General features: G+C 48.4%; 1 protein-coding gene across 7 annotated transcripts in view; it reads right to left on the reverse strand.

The window, feature by feature from the left end:
* Positions 1-256: 256 nt before the first annotated feature.
* DAPK2 (death associated protein kinase 2) overlaps positions 257-19,719 on the reverse strand; it is a 124,732-nt gene continuing 105,269 nt past the window's right edge. For 5 of the 7 annotated variants that reach the window (XM_025472554.3, XM_035708607.2, XM_025472553.3 and 2 more), the window contains 4 exons: positions 17,220-17,372; positions 16,131-16,176; positions 14,039-14,660; positions 3,982-4,071 (listed from right to left, as the gene is read on the reverse strand). In XM_025472554.3, the coding sequence (XP_025328339.2) occupies positions 14,052-14,660; positions 16,131-16,176; positions 17,220-17,372 (808 nt within the window). In that variant the 3' untranslated portion in view covers positions 3,982-4,071; positions 14,039-14,051. Of the gene's footprint in view, positions 881-3,787; positions 3,872-3,981; positions 4,072-14,038; positions 14,661-16,130; positions 16,177-17,219; positions 17,373-19,719 lie in introns of those variants that run through there. The other 2 variants (XM_049104435.1, XM_025472556.3) reach the window with 1 other exon arrangement.

The raw sequence follows: 19,719 nt of genomic DNA on the forward strand, positions 1-19,719 counted from the left end.
CCTGCTACCAATGGTGAGGGTAGTAGTAGTGGAGGGGGCACAGGCATTTAATACCACATCTGTGCTGATGTGAAGGGGCTGAAAACCCTTAGGGAAGGACCTAGAATGCAGGTACCCTAAAGTCCAGAGGGGATGGTTCACTGTGACCTTCTGAGGCCCTGTCCACTCAGCACCCCAACCCTGGGTGCTCCTCCTGAGTCAAAGGCACCCAAGCTAAAGAAAACCAGATGGGGATAACCCTAAAAGAAGCCACACATCAGGTAAATCAGAAGTTTAATAAAAAATGAAAAAAAATTACAATACAGTGAGCTGCTTTTAGAAGGTCTACTGTGTTGGTCAGCCCAACATGCAGACTGCATGTGAGTTCTGGGAGGTCACAGAATTGATCCCTCACATTCTAAGATTCACTTCATTCATTCTTCTTGTTCCCACATGGGAGGCTTCTGTCTTTGACCACGCTAGGTCCGAACTCCCTCATCCTGTGAGGTAACCTGCCCAGTCTGGCCTTCCCCCATGATGATAATGTTCATTTACATTGTTTTCTCCAGTCCGCACCTCCACTGCAGGTTTTGAGGTTGGCAGACAGGTGAAAGTCCGTTTTATGGAGAATAAGAGCTTTGGGAAGGTAGAGGCCTCCTCCATAGGAGATGACCAGAGCTCCCGGGGGCTCTTTGCTCCTCTGTAAATTCTTCTGAATCCTACAGGCCCATCTGTCTTGCAAAGTGTTCAGGGATGCAGAAATGCCTGGGTGCTGGTGATGAGTGGGGACCTGGAGTCTTCACAGAGAGATCCAGGCCCACTAGGAGGTACTGCTCCTCCTCCGGGAGTGGAGAGCTTTCCTCTTGGCAATGTCCTCCTCTGTGTCACTCTCACAATTCCTCTGGAAAAAAAAAAAAAGGAAAAAGAGGCCCAGGGCAAGTGGGTCATGAGTAGCCAGGGATGGGGTTGGCTGGGCAGCCTGGCTGATACGCCTGGGTCAGGGGCCTGCAAGCCAGGGGGGTGGAGAGATGCCTGGGTGGCTCAGTGGTTGAGAGTCTGCCTTCAGCTCAGGGCATGATCCTGGAGTCCTGGGATGGAGTCCTGCATCAGGCTCCCCTCAGGGAGCCTGCTTCTCCTTCTGCCTGTGTCTCTGCCTCTCTCTCTGTGTCACTCATGAATAAATAAATAAAATCTTTAAAACAACAGAAAAAAAGCCAGGGAGGTGGATGTTGAGGCAAAGCGTGTTGTTCTGTCCAGAATCTGGGAGTGGATTGGGTGGGGGTGGGAAGGGACCCAAAATGGGGCCAGACCAACTGCCTTGAGGCCTCTTTCCCAGGAGGAAGGAAAGTAGGCAGTGCATCTAGGAGAAACCAGACCCCGGGAGAAACCAAATTGTAATAATAGTGAAGATGACAGGTGGTGTTCTTTGTAGCTGTCACATAACCAAGACCACTTAGATAAGTGCTCTCTGGGTTGACAGGTCTCCTGAACTAAGCCTAGAGAGAGAATGGGAGACAGGGGTGAGCCACAGGGTCCTCCCCAGGCTCTGACGGCCACTGTGCCACACCCCCTCTGCTCTGACTGGCTTAGGCTGTATCTCTGGCAAGCCTTGTCAGTTTTCCAGGGACATGGCTCGTGTGCTCCATCTTTATGAAAAAGGAAGAGTAAAGTGCATTCCATGGCTAAACCAGGGTCAAGGCAGCTGTCAGGGAGGTCATAGGCCCTTTTTTTTTTTTTTTAATTATTTTTTTTCATAGGCCCTTTTTTATTCAAACCACATCAGTCTAATCACACTATTAAAATTTATTTAAAAAGGTACTAATTCAGAAAGACTCCTGTGTGTCATAAAAAATCTGTTTTTGGATGTTCAGTTTTAAGGCTGCCTGAACAAAAGGACCTATTATTACTATTAACAACAATAACAATATCATCATTATTATTATTGAAAGGAAATATTCTTTCTAATTATTCTCTGGTCCTGTCTCCCCACGGCCTCCATTCAATCAGAGCAACTTATGTGCCATGTACCCTCCCAGAGCCTTCTCTCTCTCTCTCTCCTTCCCCTGTTCTGAGCCTGTTGGAAATCCAAGGTCAAGATTAACTTTAGCCAAATACATCCTGGACCAAGCCCGGCTATCACAATAAAAATAACTCAGGCTCTGCTGAATAGCAACTTTTTAGCATGAGTCAGAGCCAAACAATGAAAAAGTAAGCTGGGGGAAAGTCTGCCTGTCATTAACAGGGATTTTCAGAGGGAAAGTCCAGTCCCCTTGAATAGCAGATGAGAGCAGTCAGAGAAGGGACATGGCTTTGCCAAAGCCACACAGTTGGTTTGGGCCTCTGGAGCCATAAATCCTCAAAACAAGAGCAAGAATCAACAAGAACTTCTGCTGAAGAAAGAGGATCCCAGGATGTGGGGGCGAGAGAGGAGCTGTGCCAGGTCCTGGAATGCAGCCCGAGCGCTGGGTGTCCTGAGATTGTTCTGGGTTGACTATCCCATCCGTCTCAGGTAGCTGCCCTTCTTGAACAGGAGCCACTTCTGTCCCTACCTCTGCCATCCCATACACTTCTGGGGCCTCACCACATTTGATGAGTGGCGGGGAGCATCTATCCGGGGCACCTCTATGAGCCGAAATACTAACGCTGCATTCTGAAGCACTGGCACTGCATTTTAAAGTCTACAAGGAGATTTTACACAATAATAACTGATATTACACAGTGAGCACTTAAAATGTCAGGCTCTAAGAATATGTCATTTAATCCTCATATCTACCCTATGAGATAGGACCTGTTGTTAACCCCATTTTATACATGACAGCATTTTGGCACAGAGAAGTTAAGTAATTTCCTCAAGGTCACATAACTAGCAAGTGGCTGATATGAATTCTGAAAATCTGGTTCCAGAGTCCACTCTCTTGACCAGTGTGAGTTCCTCATTTTAAATGTATATATGGGGCACCTGGGTGGCTCAGTGGTTGAGTGTCTGCCTTTGGCTCAGGGGGTGATCCTGTGGTCCTGGGATCAAGTCTTTCACTGGGCTCCTTGCATAGAGCCTGCTTCTTCCTCTATGTCTCTGCCTCTCTCTGGGTCTCTCATGAATAAATAAATAAAATCTTAAAAAAAAAAAACTTTTGGAACACCTGGGTGGCTCAGTTGTTGAGCATCTGCCTTTGGCTCAGCTTGTGATCCGAGGGTCCTAGGATTGAGTCCCACATCAGGCTTTCCACAGGGAGCCTGCTTCTCCCTCTGTCCATATCTCTGCCTCTCTCGGTGTTTCTCATGAATAAATAAGTAAAATCTTTAAAAAAATAAATGTACATAAACATTAACAAGCTAGTCAAATATCATCTAAGTATTATTATTGTTGTTGTTATTGATGGCAATCGAAAGCAAAGCAAATGGAAAAACTGAAAAACGAATATTACGCTCTGATTCTACAGTAGATCTTTGGATTGTCAGGAATACATTTTGGATGGATTGTGGTGGTCTCGTTACTCAGAGTCTTCAAGGCAGGCTACAAGTCCTCAGGGACTGGGGCAGTGAAGCGGCAGCAGCGGTCCCTCTGAAGGCCCTCCAGGAATGGATTCAGGATCCTCCAGAAGCCCATGCTGCCCCATTGGACTGCTCCCCTCCTGGCACCACCCCAGGTGTCCCCCTGAACAAGCAGCCTCTGCTGATCGCACGGCACAGAGGAGAACAGGACGAGCAGAACAGCGGGAAATAGTTAGGACCCACCTGCTCCCCTCCATCCCCGGGCTCCAGGCCACCCCAGAATGCTGCCCAAGAAGCGAGCACTGCATGTACCTACCAGGTCCCCATCTGGCCTCAGGTGCACCTTCTTCATCAGGGAGCGGGTGAGGTGGTTACACAGGGAGACGATGCTGAAGGAGAGCTGGGGGAGAGAGCAAACGGGCTGCCAGGTGAGAAGGTGCACAGCAACCCTGGAGGGAACTAGGAACCCGCCAGGGCCCCCTGCTTCCCCGTCCCTCCACCCTGACACACCTTCCATCGCCTGCGGACATACTGCTTCTTGAAATTCTCCAGGTTGACCACAGACTCCCTGCGGACCAGGGCTTGCTGGTTGTCCACCGGCTGGGAGACAAAGCAGAGCGTGGTGGCTGACAGTGGGCTTGGGTCGGCAGCCACCCCCCAAGCCCCCCACCGCATGCCATCCTTAGCCCGAATCTGGCACCTCCTCAGAGGGCAGGGCATACGCAGAGGGACATCGCATTGAGGGCAGTGGTTACCGATGGCTCAGCTGTTGAGAAGATGCCCCTGGTTCCCCTGAGCTCCTGTGCCTACAGCCAGACACACTCTGGCTGGGCTGGAGAATCGTGGGAAGAATGGAGGTGGGGCCTTCAGTCCTGGCTCACTTTGGGGAAGGGTCAGGGACAGCAGTCTAGGACGCCCACTGTGTGCTGGGCTGGTTCTGGGGCTTAGCAAAACAGATGGCAAATAGAACATTAGGACTCTGTTCAAGAGGAAATTGAAGGAAATCGGGGATTCAGATGAAGTGAAGAGGAATTTAGATGTAAAGTTGCTTTTCACAGCCTGGCAGCCAAAGCTCAGCATAAAGCCTGACTTCTCCACCAAGCCTGGCCTGGCTTCTCTAAGCCTCAGTTTTCTCATCTGTATTATGGGGATAATAGCTTTATTAAGGTATAGTTGATGTATAAAAAACTGGACATATTTAATGTAAATAATTTGATGGGTTCATTGCTTCTTGAATTCCTCCCTTTCTGTAAAACAAGGTTTTACTAGATCAAGAGATGGGTTTCAGAGGTTCAATGAACCTCCGGAAATGGTTGGCAAATTTTGGTGTATGAACTTGTCTATGAATGCTCGAGCAGCATTATTCTCATAGCCAAGAAATAGAAACAGCTGAAAAGTATATTGCCTGATAAGTGAATAAATAGAATTCCATACAATGGAATATAATTCAGAAATATTATTCATAATACAATTGACCCTTGAACGATGCAGGGGTTAGGGCACTGAACCCCTACACAGCCAAAACTTTTGACTTCCCAAAAACTTAACTACTAATAGCCTATTGTCGATCAGAAGACTTACTGATAATATTCACAGTTGATTGACACATATTTTGTATGTTAACTGTTTTACATACTGTATTCTTACAATAAAGTAAGCTAGAGAAAAGGAAGTGTTACAAAAATTGTAAGGATGAGAAAATACATTTACAGTGCTGTTCTGTATTTGTAAAAAAATATTCTACATATAAAAAAAATCCACATACATCCACATATGCAGTTCAAACCTAGGTTGTTCACGGGTCCACTGTACCAACGTGTGCTACGATGTGGATGAACCTTGAAAATATTATATTGAGTCAAGGAAGCCAGACACAAAAGGCCACATGTTGTATGATTCTATTTACATAAAATGCCCAGAACAGGCAAATTGATAGGGACAGAAATTAGACTGGTACTTGCCAGGGCTGGAGAGACGGGAGGGTGGAAGATGACTTTGAGAGGGTAGGAGGTTTCTTTTTAGAGTGACAAAAGTGTCCTGGAGTTAGAGGGTGGTGATTGTTGTACAACCTTGGGAGGATACTAAAGACTACTGAATTATATTCTTTTAAATGGTCACTTTTATGGCATGTGAATAACATCTCAATAAAAAAATTTAATTCAATGGGTGTGTATAGATACACATTTCTTCCAAGGAGAGTTGATAGATTTCATCCATTCTCAGAGACCTCTGTGATCTCAAGGAAATGAGCCGCCCAGGAGAATCCATATGGTCTTATCCAGCTCGATTTTTCTCTCTGCTCTGACAGCCTCCTCACAGCAATGCCTCACGTGGCTCCTCAGTGAATGCTGAGTGACAGAGCTCGTGGATTCCTGAGTGCTTGTCTTGTCTCCCATCCACGCTTGGTGCACACTCCTCCTGTCTTGTCTATTTTTCATCATGGCACTGGGCACCAGGGAAACCAGTGCATGGGGCTGGCCCACACTGCTCAAGACTTAAAATCTTCTGGCGGGAGGCACACTTTCCATGTCCACCCAACGCCCCGTGCTCTGGGAAGGCCTCTGCGTGTTTCAAAGCCCGGTTCAAGCGTGACCTCCAAGGCAGCTTCTGAAAAGCAATGTCTCCCTCCCTGCCATGACTGAAACACAGGTGAGCTCTCTCAGTTTTTCTCACCAACCTTAGCACTAGTGAAAAACTACTTGAGGAAACAGAAGGAATTTTCTTCATGGTTTTGTCAATGTTCTCTGCCCTACCTCCTCCCTACCCAGAGCATACACCAGTGGGTGCGTAATAGTTGCATAGTTAGTTTCCTCGAGTTGCTGAAGAGACACCCTGGCATGAATTCCTAGGACCCAGGACCTGCTCACTCTTGCCAGTGAGAGGCCCAGGCACCTGGATCAGCAGCCATGACACTGTGACTCCCTGCAGCTCTGCCTGGGAGTCAACAGAGCTCTGTGGGGGGGGGGGGGGGGGCAGGGAGCAGGTTGGAAAGTACGCACACCCCTGACATGGAGGGGGGATGAGAGAGCCAGGGGCTGTTCACCCTCTCAAACTAAAACACTCTTTGGGCCAAAGAATGAGGGGGCGTGAGGGGAGAAGTAAGACAGAAAGGGAAGAGAAGAGGGTGAGGTTGCTGAGGGGACCATCAGGCTAAGCTCCCCCAGCTCTTTCCTTAACTGCCTCTTACCTTCTCTGCTGCACCTGCAAGCTCAGCCCCAGGTCTAGGTCTCAGTCGAGGGGAGACACAAAGAGCACATAGCTTGACTTTTCTTGGTATCAGCCTTCCAACAGCTTCCTGGCACTACTGATGGAACCCAACAAGCTCACCAAGACCCCCAAGGCCTGTACTATCTGGATCCTTCTCTAACCCAATTTCCTCCGTCTCTCCTGTCACTGTGGTTCCCATCACATAGTCTGCTTTCTGGCCCAGGAACCCAAAATCTCAGGGTCTTTGTCCTTGCTCCTTCATATATTCACTTCGTCACTTTGTTCAGTCTTTGCTCAAATGTAACCTCCTCAGGGAGGCCTTCCCTGATGACTCTATATAAAATAGCACCCCAATTGCCCCATACAATTCACTGGGCCTGCACCCTACTTCCTCCTAGCATGTGTTACTACTTGACATTTTATTCTGTATTTATTTGTTTTTTTGGTACTCTGCACCCTCCCCTGCACCTCCCAGGGTGATTTCCTCCCTCCCCAGCCCACAGAATATTTCTACCTCTAACTTCACTAATGTCTGCATTCACTTTTGAGCCTAACCCTTGTAGGGGATGTTTGCACTGTACTTGGAAAAGTCTGATGAAGTGGGATCAGTAGACTTGGGAGGGAAGGGGCCTCTTTTTATTCACTTACTGATTGGCGCTCTTGCCAGAAAAGAGATGTTGAACCCCATGGCTGGAAGGTCAACATGAAATTAGGGGCATCCCATTAGTAAGAATCCTACCTTCCAACTGGTCCAGCACTACCAGCCACGGAGCAGAGAGCCCAGCTAAAATACGAGGGAGAGCCATTCCCAGGGGCCATTAATGGGAGGTGATGCAATTGCTTCTAGGGCTCTGTCTATGTGCTACATAGAAGAGCATGAACTCTCAGCATAAACTGAGAAGGAGGCCACCCAGGCATAAATCTGTCAGGCTGGCCTTTCCTAATCAATGGGTCTCCTTGGTTGCTAAGAGGTTCACCACATGCCGACACTACCATGCAATTCTTGAAAGTCAGAGACCTATAAATTCTGCAGTGAAATCTGTTCCCAGAAGGAATGTGGCACCAAGACTTTTGATTAAATAGGGGTGTCCGGGGGATGGGGCTGTGCCCTGCCTTCTCCTGGCCCTCCCCTCTCTGTGAACAGATAGTACCCACCTTCTGGCTTATGGTCCCTTGGCCAGAGAGTAAGCGCAATTACAAACAAGGCTCCTAGGAGCACGTTTAGCATCTTGGAAAAATGTCAGGAGGGAAGGCAAGAAGACAGAAGGCTGTGGCTGAAGTCTAGTTTTGTTTATGGAGATGCAAATGGCTTTGAAAAAGTCCAGCAGGGTGTGCTAGGTCAGCACCGTCGTCCACAGAGCAGGGAGACAGAACAGCAAGTGTCTAGCCCCCTGGGCACAAAAAGAGAACTCTGGCTTTCCAGAAGAGGCACTCTGATTTTCTCTCACTACCCGGCCTCCCCCAGAAACTGCAAACAGATTGCAACTTTCCAAACTTCCATCTGTGCCACTTCTCCAGCCCCATCCTCCACTGAGAGTCAGGGACACCTGAGTACCCACTGCCCTCTCCAGCCTAGGTCCGAATGTCTCCAACTCCACTAATCTCCATTAATTGAGTCTCTCTGTAGGTGGCATCTCCAATCCTCCGTTTTGCTGGCTGGAGCCTGGGCCCTGGGGCCTCATCTCCCAGTCTTCCCAGGGAAGGAGCACAGGAGACTTATGGGGCCCTGAGTGTCTCCCTCCTTATAAAAGGGTGGGGAGGGATCCCTGGGTGGCGCAGTGGTTTGGCGCCTGCCTTTGGCCCAGGGTGCGATCCTGGAGACCCAGGATCGAATCCCACGTCAGGCTCCCGGTGCATGGAGCCTGTTTCTCCGTCTGCCTGTGTCTCTGCCTCTCTCTCTCTCTCTGTGTGACTATCACAAAAAGAAAAAAAGAAGGGTGGGGAGAACTGTGGCAAGACTGCATACAGGTTGTCCTGTACATAGATTCTTCTAGAAGCTAATGGAAAGAAGTGGGAATGCCCCTTTCCTTGCCTGACCTGGTCTCATTTTTTTTTCTTTTTTTCTTTTTCTTTTTCTTTTTCTTTCTTTTTTTTTTTTTTTTTTTTTTTTTTGTGGTCTCACTTTTTTGAGCTAGGTCTCTCAGCACTTTTAATCCTCTTCCCAGGACCTTCAGTCTTCTGAGCAATTTTTCGGTCCCCAGGAAATGCCTCAAGAGCTCTCCCTCCGGTATGGTTACAGGAGACGGGGGACCTGAGAGATGTTAACAACCAAATGCCAGGTTGCCAAACAACCAAATGTTTAGATCCTGATTTGAACACACCAACCACAGGACATCCTTGGGAAAAGTGGGGATGGGGGAGTATGGACTATGTATCCACATGATATTAAGGAATTATTCTTGGTTTTGTCAGGTGTGATAATGACAGTAGTCACAGGAAAGAGAAGGTGCTTAGTAATTAATGCCGAAGAATGTATGAGTTAAATAGGTTAAAGTAAAATAAATAAATAAATAAATAAATAAAAATAAATAGGTTAAAGTTTGCTTTAAAATACTCCAGAAAAAGCAGTGGTGCATTTGAATGGAAGAGCACTGGCCGTGACTTGCTCACTCTTGAAGCTGGGAAATAGTATGTGGAATTCACTCTACCATTTTGGATACTTGTGTGAAGATTTCCCATATCACAAAGTTCAAAACAAAAACTCCCCTCCTGTTAAATCTCTAAATCTCCTCTTTAATCTCCATTCAACAGGTTCAGGGTCCTGACCCCAATCTGGGCTCATCCCCACTCCTCCAAGTTCCACACCGCACCTTCTCCATAGGCTACAGGTTGGGAAGGAGGTGTTGGAAGCGGGACTCACCCTGAAAATGTTTCTGCCCCCTGCCGCCCCTCTTACCCTTTCTCAGTCCAAATTCATCTCTCTCCTGTTTTCTGGAATATTGGGTACCTCTACTTTTTCACTCAGCATGGCCTTTCCCAACTCCCAGTTGGGGGGGGGGGGGCTCCCCATCTGTCCCAGACACTGAGTCTTTTATTCAAGGATTGTCTTGTCCTTCTCTGTCACCTCCCTCCAGAGCCAGAGCACAATCAGTGTTTGTCCAAATGAACTGGTCCCTTCGGCTCCTCAAAATATGCCCGCTGCTGGGTCTCCTCTACAGGGCAAAGAATCTTCTCCACAGGCCAAGAGTTTCACAGACAAAGGAGAAGAGGCCATTCAGTTCCACAGACATTTACAGAGGCTGACAGTGAGGGCTGGTAGCCGGGGGCATGCAGCCACCTCCCACACGGGCCCACTGTGCTGCGTGTCACAGTGAGGTGGGAAGCGGCCATCTCCATAATCACCTGAGGGGGAGGGTGGGCGGTGCGGGGAGAGGGCTGGAGGGGGAGACCGGCTTCTCCTGTCATTATCACTGCCCCGCGCCCTCACTGGCAGCCTCCTGCCTGCCGGAGAATCACCTTTCCCAACGCAAAGCTGAGCTATCATGTACCATGTGCATCTGCATCAGAGCGGGGACAGGCTGCTGCCTTCCCCAGGTGCCCACTCTCCAGCTTCCTGGGGAATCTGTAACTGGGAAGATGTGACAACACTGAGCCTCCTCTCCCCAACAGCCCAGGGTGGCATTTGCACAGAGCACAGAGGCCAACCTCTCACTGCCTGGTGAATGAAAACTCTTCTTTTATGGCTAATATGGCCGAGCAGCCCCCACCCCGGCCCCACCAGACCTTCCCCCTTCTAGGTACTAGTGAAACAGTCCCCTCCCAACACCCCATCCGGCCACTGTCAGCCCTGCCCCGCCCTTGACTCCACTGTTAAAATTCCAGCTATGGGCAGCCTAGTGGTTTGGCTCTGCCTTCAGCCCAGGGTGTGATCCCGGGGACCCGGGATCGAGTCCCACGTCGGGCTCCCTGCATGGAGCCTGCTTCTCCCTCTGCCTGTGTCTCTGCCTCTCTCTCTCTCTGCGTCTGTCATGAATAAACAAAATCTTTAAAAAATAAAATGCCAGCTATGGGCACATGGCGGGGAATCCGACAAATCCTCCGGCGGGGCATTCCATGGGCCTCCTGGGGCTCTCCCCTTTGGCATCAGGTTCTCATGCCAAAGGGTGATAGGAGTTGGACCAGCCAGGTAACAAAGGAAGGTCACAGTCTCCTCTAATTTCCTTGAAAGACTGGGGGGGGGGGGCATTTGTCAGTTCATTTCAATTTGTGCTCAGAAGTTCTTAGGTACAGAAAAGGGTCTGCTCATAAAACATCTCAGTAATCAATAGTCATCCATGATCAGACATGAACACAGAGAGGATGATTCCATGACTGTGAGGAAAACCACTTACGGTTCTAACCCCAACTCTGGGGATGACCAGTGGGGTGACTTCAGACAGGTCTTGTCCTGTCAAATGCTGTAAAACAAGGGTGTCTGGTGGCTCCCCTCTCAGTAGCTCCCCACACGAACAATGAGTGGCTGATGCCACAATTCTAAACTAACTGCTTTTCCCTCCCTGTTCCCAGTCTCCTTAATTCAAATCATCATCAACCTCTTACTCCTTTAATGCATTTTATTTCAACCTTCACAAGAAAGTCTAACCGGAGTCACTCAACTGGGGGCTTCCTTTCCTTAGGAAATCTGGCTAAATGAGGTAAAGATCTACTGACATGGCGAGAGGGACCTTTGATACTTGCAGTGTCTTAAGCCAGATGAGTACATCACATCTCACGACAGGACAAGTAAGTTCTTGGAGAGTCTTGTACCCAGTCTCCCAGGCAGGGCACAGGAGACAGGGCTTTGCTATCTTCCACTGACTCCAAATGCACATTTTTGGATCTCTGAAATCAGGACTTACCTAATTAATGGCATCATATCATTATTGTCGGTTTGAAGAGAAGGTGGGTGTCCCAGGAGATGGCCACACTGCTTCTATTAGACATTGGGAGGCACTCAACCTCAGACTGTGTGATGTTAGATTCTCTGCCTCAGGTTCTTTTGGATCCCACTGATTGTGCAAATTCAGAAAGCAACCCTGCATGAGTTTTCACCCCTCCGTCTAGCATTAAGGATGAAACACTCATGTTTCCTTGCTTTCTCCTTTTGCATGACGGCTTGATTTCTCATTTGCCATCTCAGTGAGAGTGTCCCAGCTTTGGGGGGAGGGGAGGCAGTCTCCTATGGCACTTGGCTTTTTTCTTTCTTATTTTTGGTACATAAAATAACAATGCATCTTATGTCTGATGAAAATATGGTTTCTTACATCTGATGGAAAAAGTTTCTGTCACAAATATTATATATAATATTTGGAATGATCTAGCATGATCATGGAAAAAGAGCAGACAGGACTCTGAAGAAATGGTTGCATGGGGGCAAAATCTCATGTCTTGTCTTAAACCATTTGCCATCTGTGCTGCTCCCTGGCCATTCCCCCACCCCACACCACCCAGGACCTCAGGCCGTTAACCAGTTTGGCACTCATCATGGCTCCCCATGACTCTTGGGATAAAAGCTCTTTAATATGGCAAAGTACCACTAGGCATGCTTCCTCTCCAGCCACATCTACACCATACACACACCTTATCCTCTCCCTTCTAGCATTCTTTCCGTCCATGTAGTTTCAGCTTCCATGCCCCATCTACCACAGAGCCCTGGCATGACAACTCTGTCAGGAACACTTCTTTCTCCTTGATTTGCTCAGCTGACCTCACCTCCAGCATCACCACCTCAGGGAGGCCTTCCCTGATTAGATCAAATGCGCATGGCTGCTAGTGCAGTACTACACACTTCTCTTTCTTAGCATGTGATCCACCTGCAGTTCTATACTTATAGAATGTTCTTGACTAATGTTGGAATTCTTTACCTGACTATGAACTCCATGAAGGCAGGAAATGTGCCTGTTTTCACTCAACACTGTATCCCCAGTGTCAACCTGAGCACCTGGCAGTTGGCAGGCGCTCAAAAATTATTTGTCAATAGATGGATGGCTGACTCTGAGTATCACTGCCCTCTAAGCAGAGAGCCGGGGGGCAGTTAGAGGAAGCAGAAAGAGCAACAGACGTATCATCAGAAGACTTTCACTTTTCCCACTACTGTGGCTTTGGGCAAATCACATCCTCTCCATTTCCTCATCTCCAGATTGGGAATAACACACACCCTGCCTATCTGACAAGGGTGTTATGTGAGTCTGTGAAGTCACTTTGAAATGATACAATCTGGTTCCCCACCTCCAAGCTTCTAGCACAGTGCCAGGCCCACACTCCACCACGCTTTGCCCATATGAGCTGGCTGACTGGCCCCTCCAGGGACATGACCTCATGCAGTCCTTAGGGAGGTGTCAAGAGGGGACCACTGAGCCTGTGCTTCCCAATTTTAAGCTCTCATGTAGTTTCTCAGCTTTCAGGGCCCAATGCCCTAGGTTCATAAGAAAAGGGACCATCTTATCGAGTTCCTTTTGGTCTTCATTTCTAACACAAGGTTGGGGCCTTTAGCCAGAAAGGGGGGAAGGGGAAGATGCTGCCCCTTGCCTCCTGCCTGTAGGCTGATCTTCACATGGAGACAGGGCTGGAGAGAACAGTGAACGGCACCCCCTCAGGACCCACTTCTCAGGACAATCGTCTAAAGGTATGAGGCATTCTACCAATACTTGGCAGAACACAGAACTACGTGAAGTTGCTAACTTTACCTCTGGAGCTGAACTTTAATGTGAAGGTGGATATTTAGAGCAAAGTCTCAATATTTCTTCCCATAGACCTCAGCTGAGGCTCGGGCTTCTTGCCTTTCTGTTTCAGCCAGCGACCAAAGACTTGAGTAAGTCATTTTTCAGCTCTGCGTCAATTTCCTCAACAGTTACATGGAAATAATAGTAACAATAATAATACCACCCACCTTCCAGCTCACAGAGTTCTTTTAAAGACGGAAGACATGAGTGCAAATGAAAGATAATATTTTCTCCATGCATTTTTAAATCCTCCTTCTGTAGCAGGAAAGCACCACACTGGCTTATTGTCATCCCTAGTTAACTCAAAGATTACCCAAGATCTGCATCCCATAAGGCATAGAGGTGGGAAGTGAGATGTGAACAAACCCATTATCATGAATCAATTATTGAGCATCTCCCCCGGGCCAGCCATCCTCCCTCTGGAGAAGGGTAAGAGGAAGGGTATTCATTTGCAATTGTTTTAACAGCCTGGCTACCCTGCCAGTCAGCCTCCCAGAAAACCAGGTTGGTGAGAGGAGGTGCAGAATGAATAAGTAGCTAGCACCTTCCTGATTCTGGATTCTGCTACAGATATAGACCCTGCAGGATAATTCTAGCTGATGCCCAGGCAGGGCACTTAGAATCATGCTTCTGCAAATCATCCAGGATGCAGTACTGACTGGATTCTGGTACTCAGAGCTTCAAGCCGGCCAAGACTTCCTTGCTGGATGATGTGTCGAGCAGCTCCACCAGGGACTCCCTGGCATCCCTGTGGAACACAGAGCCTAGGCCATCTGTGTTCCTACTCTCCTGCTGGAAGCTGCCCACCAGTTCCTGGATCCACTGTAGGTCTGCTGAGAGCTCCTGCCTTAAAGCTTCAAACTGTGCCTGCAGATGCTCCAATTTCCTGCCCATGCTTCCGAGGCTGGACCCTGTGGCCTGGATATCTTCTCGCAGGACCTTCTTCAAGGATTCCACTTTGCGGAATTCATACTTGAGCTGAGATAGGTCATGCCGGGCGCTCTCATTCTCTTCTCGGTACCACGCTTCTTTCTCATTGTATATGGAGATCAGGGTCTCCACGTCATCCTGGATGGTGTCATGGGTCCCTGCCAGGGCACGGCATCCCTGGTCTACCCGAGCTACATCCTCTACTACACGGGCAAAACGTTCAAAGTTGACGTAGGTGTTATTGGGGGGCATGCTTGAGTGGCATTTGAGGGTGTATTCTCTCAGGCGCTTGGTCTTCAGCTGGGCAGGCTCTGTCTTCTGCTGTTCTGGGGCTCTGACTTCTCCTTTGGACTGGTGGGTATTTAGATAGAACAGCCAGGATTAAGCTGAGTTCTGATCCAAAGGGCAGTTCGAAGTGCAGTCAGAAGGCACATAAGCAGCCTCTTAGGCATTCACTGCATGCATCAGGCCATGGGGAGGACCATGATGGGATGAACATTTCCACAGATGATGAAAAAGATCAAAGAGTACAGGGGTGTTGCCTGCATGCTCACTTAAGGGTAGGGGGGCAGGGTCCATGGCCATTAGAGGTCTCCACATGCATATCATTTAGGGGGCTCACACAGGCAAGCAGGCCATAGCCAGGACTCTGCAGGCATCCACTCAAAGGCAGGAGCAGGCAAGGCCATGGCTGACAGAAGGAGGCTGAGGGGCTTTTCTCCTTTAGGGCTAGTTGGCATCCTGGGTCTTGGCAACTCAGCACAGTAAGCCCAAGAGCCTCCCTAGCTCCCTAGCTCTGTGATCTGGGCCTGCTCCAAACCTAGGGGGCCCTTGGCCTTCCCCATCCTTTAACGAGCAGATGAACCTGACCTTTTCCAAAGCATTCCAGCCCTCCTGGCTCTCCATCCTTCATAAGCCCTACCCTTGCTCATCTGCATACTCAGATCACCCTAGCCAGCCCTCTTCTTTAATGATCCAGGTGCATGGGAAATCTGGTGATGCCTGGGGAGTACACATCTCATTAGTCAGCAGAAGTAGGGCCAGAATCCCCATCTCCTGGTTTCTATCCCACCAAAGTGTTTTGTTCTGTTTTGTTTTCTTCAAGTAATCCCTGTGCCCTATGTGGGGCTTGAAAGCTTGAACTCCCAGCCCCAAAGAGTCAGTAAGACATCCCTGGCCAAAGTGCTTCTAAGTTGTGACTAGACAGCAAGACCCTTCCCAAAGCAGCAGCTGGAAGCCCAATTACAAAGCAAGTTAGGCAGAGAGTTCAGCTTTGTGCCTCTACCTCCCCAGAGGGAACAGCATTGCCCTGAGGAAAGAGGCTTCCATCTCCAAACCCTGTTCCCTGAGGTCTCAAGGTACCTGAGGAAGCTAGCTGACTGGACAGTGTCATCCTTTCTCAGAGCCCCAAAAGTCAGAAAGAAGGAGCCTTGGTTACAGAGTTGAGGTTTTTAATTGTCATTGCTTTCTCTCTACAACTCAGGAGTTGATTTCTGCTTTGAGAATGAGAGTGACATGTCCTCTGACAAAGTATACTTTGTAAGATGGCCCCAAAGATAAAGGACTTCAATGGAGGTTTGTGAGGGTTTCATTTCATAATTCACCTGAGCCCATGAAATATAATCTTAAACCTATAAACCTCTTTGAACAAACCCAGACCACTTGGCACTTAGCATCCCTGCCTGGCTTTCATCTGTGCCCAAGAGTGGGTATTTCTAGCAAAGGCCTCTCCATGGGCCCTCTGCATCTGCCTGCTGCACACAGCCCTGGCGACAGATCAGGGATGTGCTTACTCACTGGCACTCAACACCATGCCCTTACCGTGATCCAGGGGTGTCTGAGAGCCTCTTGGATTGTGAGCCGTTTCCTGCAACGAGGATCAGAAAACAGTGATGATCCATGAGGACAGAAGCTGAGAACAACAGTCCCCATTCTTACTCTTGTCAGACCTGCATTTTGGCATTCTTTGACCACTGCCATCACACCAGAACAATGGGGGATGCAGAAATGGATGGGAACTGACTGAACTGCCTGCACTCCAGGGAAAGTGGTCCAGGCAGAGTGACATCACATAAACCCTCATCTTTGGTACCAACGTTGAAGGGCCTTGTGCTATACTCTACGAGAGTCCTAAGTGCTCTTGTGAGCTTTAGCTCTCCACAACTAAACCTTTGGTCTGTGTTTTTCTTTTGCTTCCCAGATCACTTCTCTGCCTGTCCCTGCTCCAGTACAGATCTGACTTAGCACTGCCCTTAGATGGGGAAGCCAGGTCCCTATACTTTAGAGGACCCTACTTTGGCTTTCTCTGAAGTCTGTGGGATCAAGAGGATATGGCCTTCTAGAATCTGTGGATCTCATTCCTGTTCCATCTAGTCCATGCTCTGGGCACCCAGCACCTTACAATTCCCTGCTTAAAATCTCCTGCTTTGACTTTATAGCTATGGGGCTCACCATGGGCCTGAGGAAGGGGTAGGATTAGCATGTGTCCTATTCTTCCACTTGCTTGACACCTCTGAGTCCACCTCTCCCCAACCCCCCCACCTGAATTGGTTTGATAAACTCTGCCACTTTCCTCTTCAAATCCTAGTTCTGGATGCCTTTGGGACAGGCTGGAAAAGATAATGTGCCCTAGAGAAACCCAGGCTGACTTCCAAGCATGCGCACAAGTGCACACACACACATACACACAGTTATTTATATGTTGGCAGGAAAGAAAGCAGAAAGACTTGAGCAAACAAGACAAATGCCAAGTCTCAGCTAATCCACACATCTCAGCACCTGCCCAGATTAGACCACAATGGTGCAGATGGCAGTGCATGGCAAAGTAGGGACAGACTGATACGTCTGTTGGTAGAGGGAACAGGAGAAGGTCAGTACCTCAGAGGCCCATGCCTTTCTCTGTCATCTTACCGAGTCTCTTTAACCAGAAGCTTCCGAATAAAGTCCTTGGCCAGCTCACTGGTCTGGCTGAAGAATTCTTCATCAAAGTCGTAACTCACTGCTGTGATATTTGCTAGCGTTTCCTGCTTCGTGTCTCCCAGGAAAGGGGATGCTCCACTTAGGCTGAGCACACAGAGAGGGAACATGTGACTATAGGAAAGTAGATGGAGTTGGGGGTGATGGAGTCAGGGAACCCTGATTCATACTGTTGCATGGGGGATGGGAGGCTCCCAGCAACACCCTCTGCCCCCTCTGGGCAGCCAGTCAGCAGCCTTTTCTACTAACTGAGTCCAATTCAATCTACTTTGTGGAACTCCTACTAAGTACCTGATAGGGAGAAACTGTCTTCAAGGGACTTGACAGAGGACAGGTGGAAACACAGAGACATGGTTCTTCATAATCCCAAGCAGAATATAATGGATGACCAGACAAAGGACTGGGGGAACACATGACGGTGGGGAGACCCAGTGCTCTCCATGGGAGAGCTGACATTTGTATCAGTTGCGTCTTGAAGAATGAAAAAGTTGTCAGCAGTCAGAGGAGATGAAAGGTCTTCTAGATTAAGGGAGCAGTTTGAGCCTGAGAGGTGTGGAAATAGATGGGCCATTAGGGCCTGGAAGGGGATGTGAGGTTCCCCCGCAGGGTTTGTCAAGAATATGTATTCAAATAATGACTCCCAAATCTACTGTTTTCTGACTCATATTCCAGCTGATGGGACATGTGTCCCTATATGTGCCATTGACACTGTGCCCTAACCTCCCTCTATAAGCTCCTTGCCTTGATTAATGATGTCACTTCACAAATGCACCCAAGCTAGAACAAAGGGGCTGCCTCTGACTCTTCCATCCATTCCCTCATCACATCTAACCGGCCCAAAACTCTTGTTGGTTTTATTTACTAAATCTCTTGACATTCATCTCCAACCCCACTGCCACTTTCTTAGCATAGTGGCAGTATGGCACACTGGGAAATTTTTATAGTTTAGTCCTGTATTTGAATACCAGCTCTGCTACTCAAAAGCTGTGCAAACCTAGGTAAGTTACTCAACCTCTGAGCTGTTGTTTCCTTCTCTATAAAATGAAGAAAATAAAAGTCTCCACCTCACAAGATTGTCACAAAGAATAAATACATTTTCAATGCTCTATGAAATCTTGCCCAGGCTAAGAGCTCTGGAATGGGTGGCCATTATTTTTGTCTTTGAACACAAAGAACCTTCTATGGCTTCCATTTTCTATAGGGTCACCTCTAAACTCCTGAGCAAGACATCACAAGTTAGTCCCTACCACTTCCACAGCACATTTCACCACACTTAATCGGCTCACCGTTTCCCTCCTCATCAGACAGTCCTTCCCTCCCTTTTTACCTGGAGAATTAATCTCATTCTGTACAGCCCAATTCAGATTAACATCAATCTCTCTCTCGTCAAATCTTCCTCAGCCCAGCAAACCAGTGCCTCTCCCAGGAAGGTGTGTTCATATATCCAGCATAACCTTGGTCCCACTGTGTGAGACTTAGCTGTGTGGGGTCTCCCCCCGACACAGGGAACTCCAGGCAAGCAGGGCAGACATCCTTCATGTCAGCATCCTGAGTGCCTGGCCCGGTGCCCACCATGGAGCAGGCACTTAGTAAACTGTGTGGCACTCAAATGAGCTTCAAGAAGACTATGTGCCTTGTACACACTGAAATCCCTTAATATTTCAGTATGGAAATTAGAGTTCTGAAAAAAAATCAAGGTTTCAAGAGCCAACACAGAATTTGGAACCATCAAGCAATGCATCAAATTCTTTCTGTGCATCCAATTCCTCTGGGGCTTTTAAAAAATGCTGATGCCCAGGTGTACCTGGATGGCTCAGTCAGTTAAATGTCTGACTCTTGATTTCGGCTCAGGTCATGATCAGGGTCCTGGGATCAAGGCCTACATTGGACTCCGTGCTCAGCACAGAGTCTGCTTGAGGACTCTCTCTCCCTTCTCTCTCTGCTCCTCCCTCCACTCCTGCTCTCTTTATAAAAATAAATACATAAATCTTTTTTAAAAAACTGATTAAAAAATACTGATGCCCAGATTCCATCCCTAGCAATTCCGATGTAATATATCTGCAGTGGGCCTGGGCAGTGGTAGGTATTAAAAGGTCTAACGCACAGCCAGGATGGAGACCCTCCGCTGCAGCTCAGGGGGGTCCACCACACCGTACAGAGCTCGGGTCGATGGGCTGTTGGAAGAGTCAGAGACCGGGTATGACACACCAGAGCCTCCATGTCGCCTCTGGCTCTGATTCTTACCCAGTGTACCCTAGAAATAGCACGCACCAGGTGTACAGAGAGGAGACAACAGTTGGGAAGCACTGTTGGAATTAACATGCACTAATCAACCACCTATTATGCACCAGAGCAGCGCTGGGAAGTCTGTACACGGTAGCTTATGTGACCCACAAAACATATCCGCGGCTGGAAGTTAGTGATTCTTATTCTC

This window comes from Canis lupus, chromosome 30, assembly GCF_003254725.2.
Source record: "Canis lupus dingo isolate Sandy chromosome 30, ASM325472v2, whole genome shotgun sequence".
In the NCBI taxonomy this organism is placed as follows: Eukaryota; Metazoa; Chordata; class Mammalia; order Carnivora; family Canidae; genus Canis; species Canis lupus.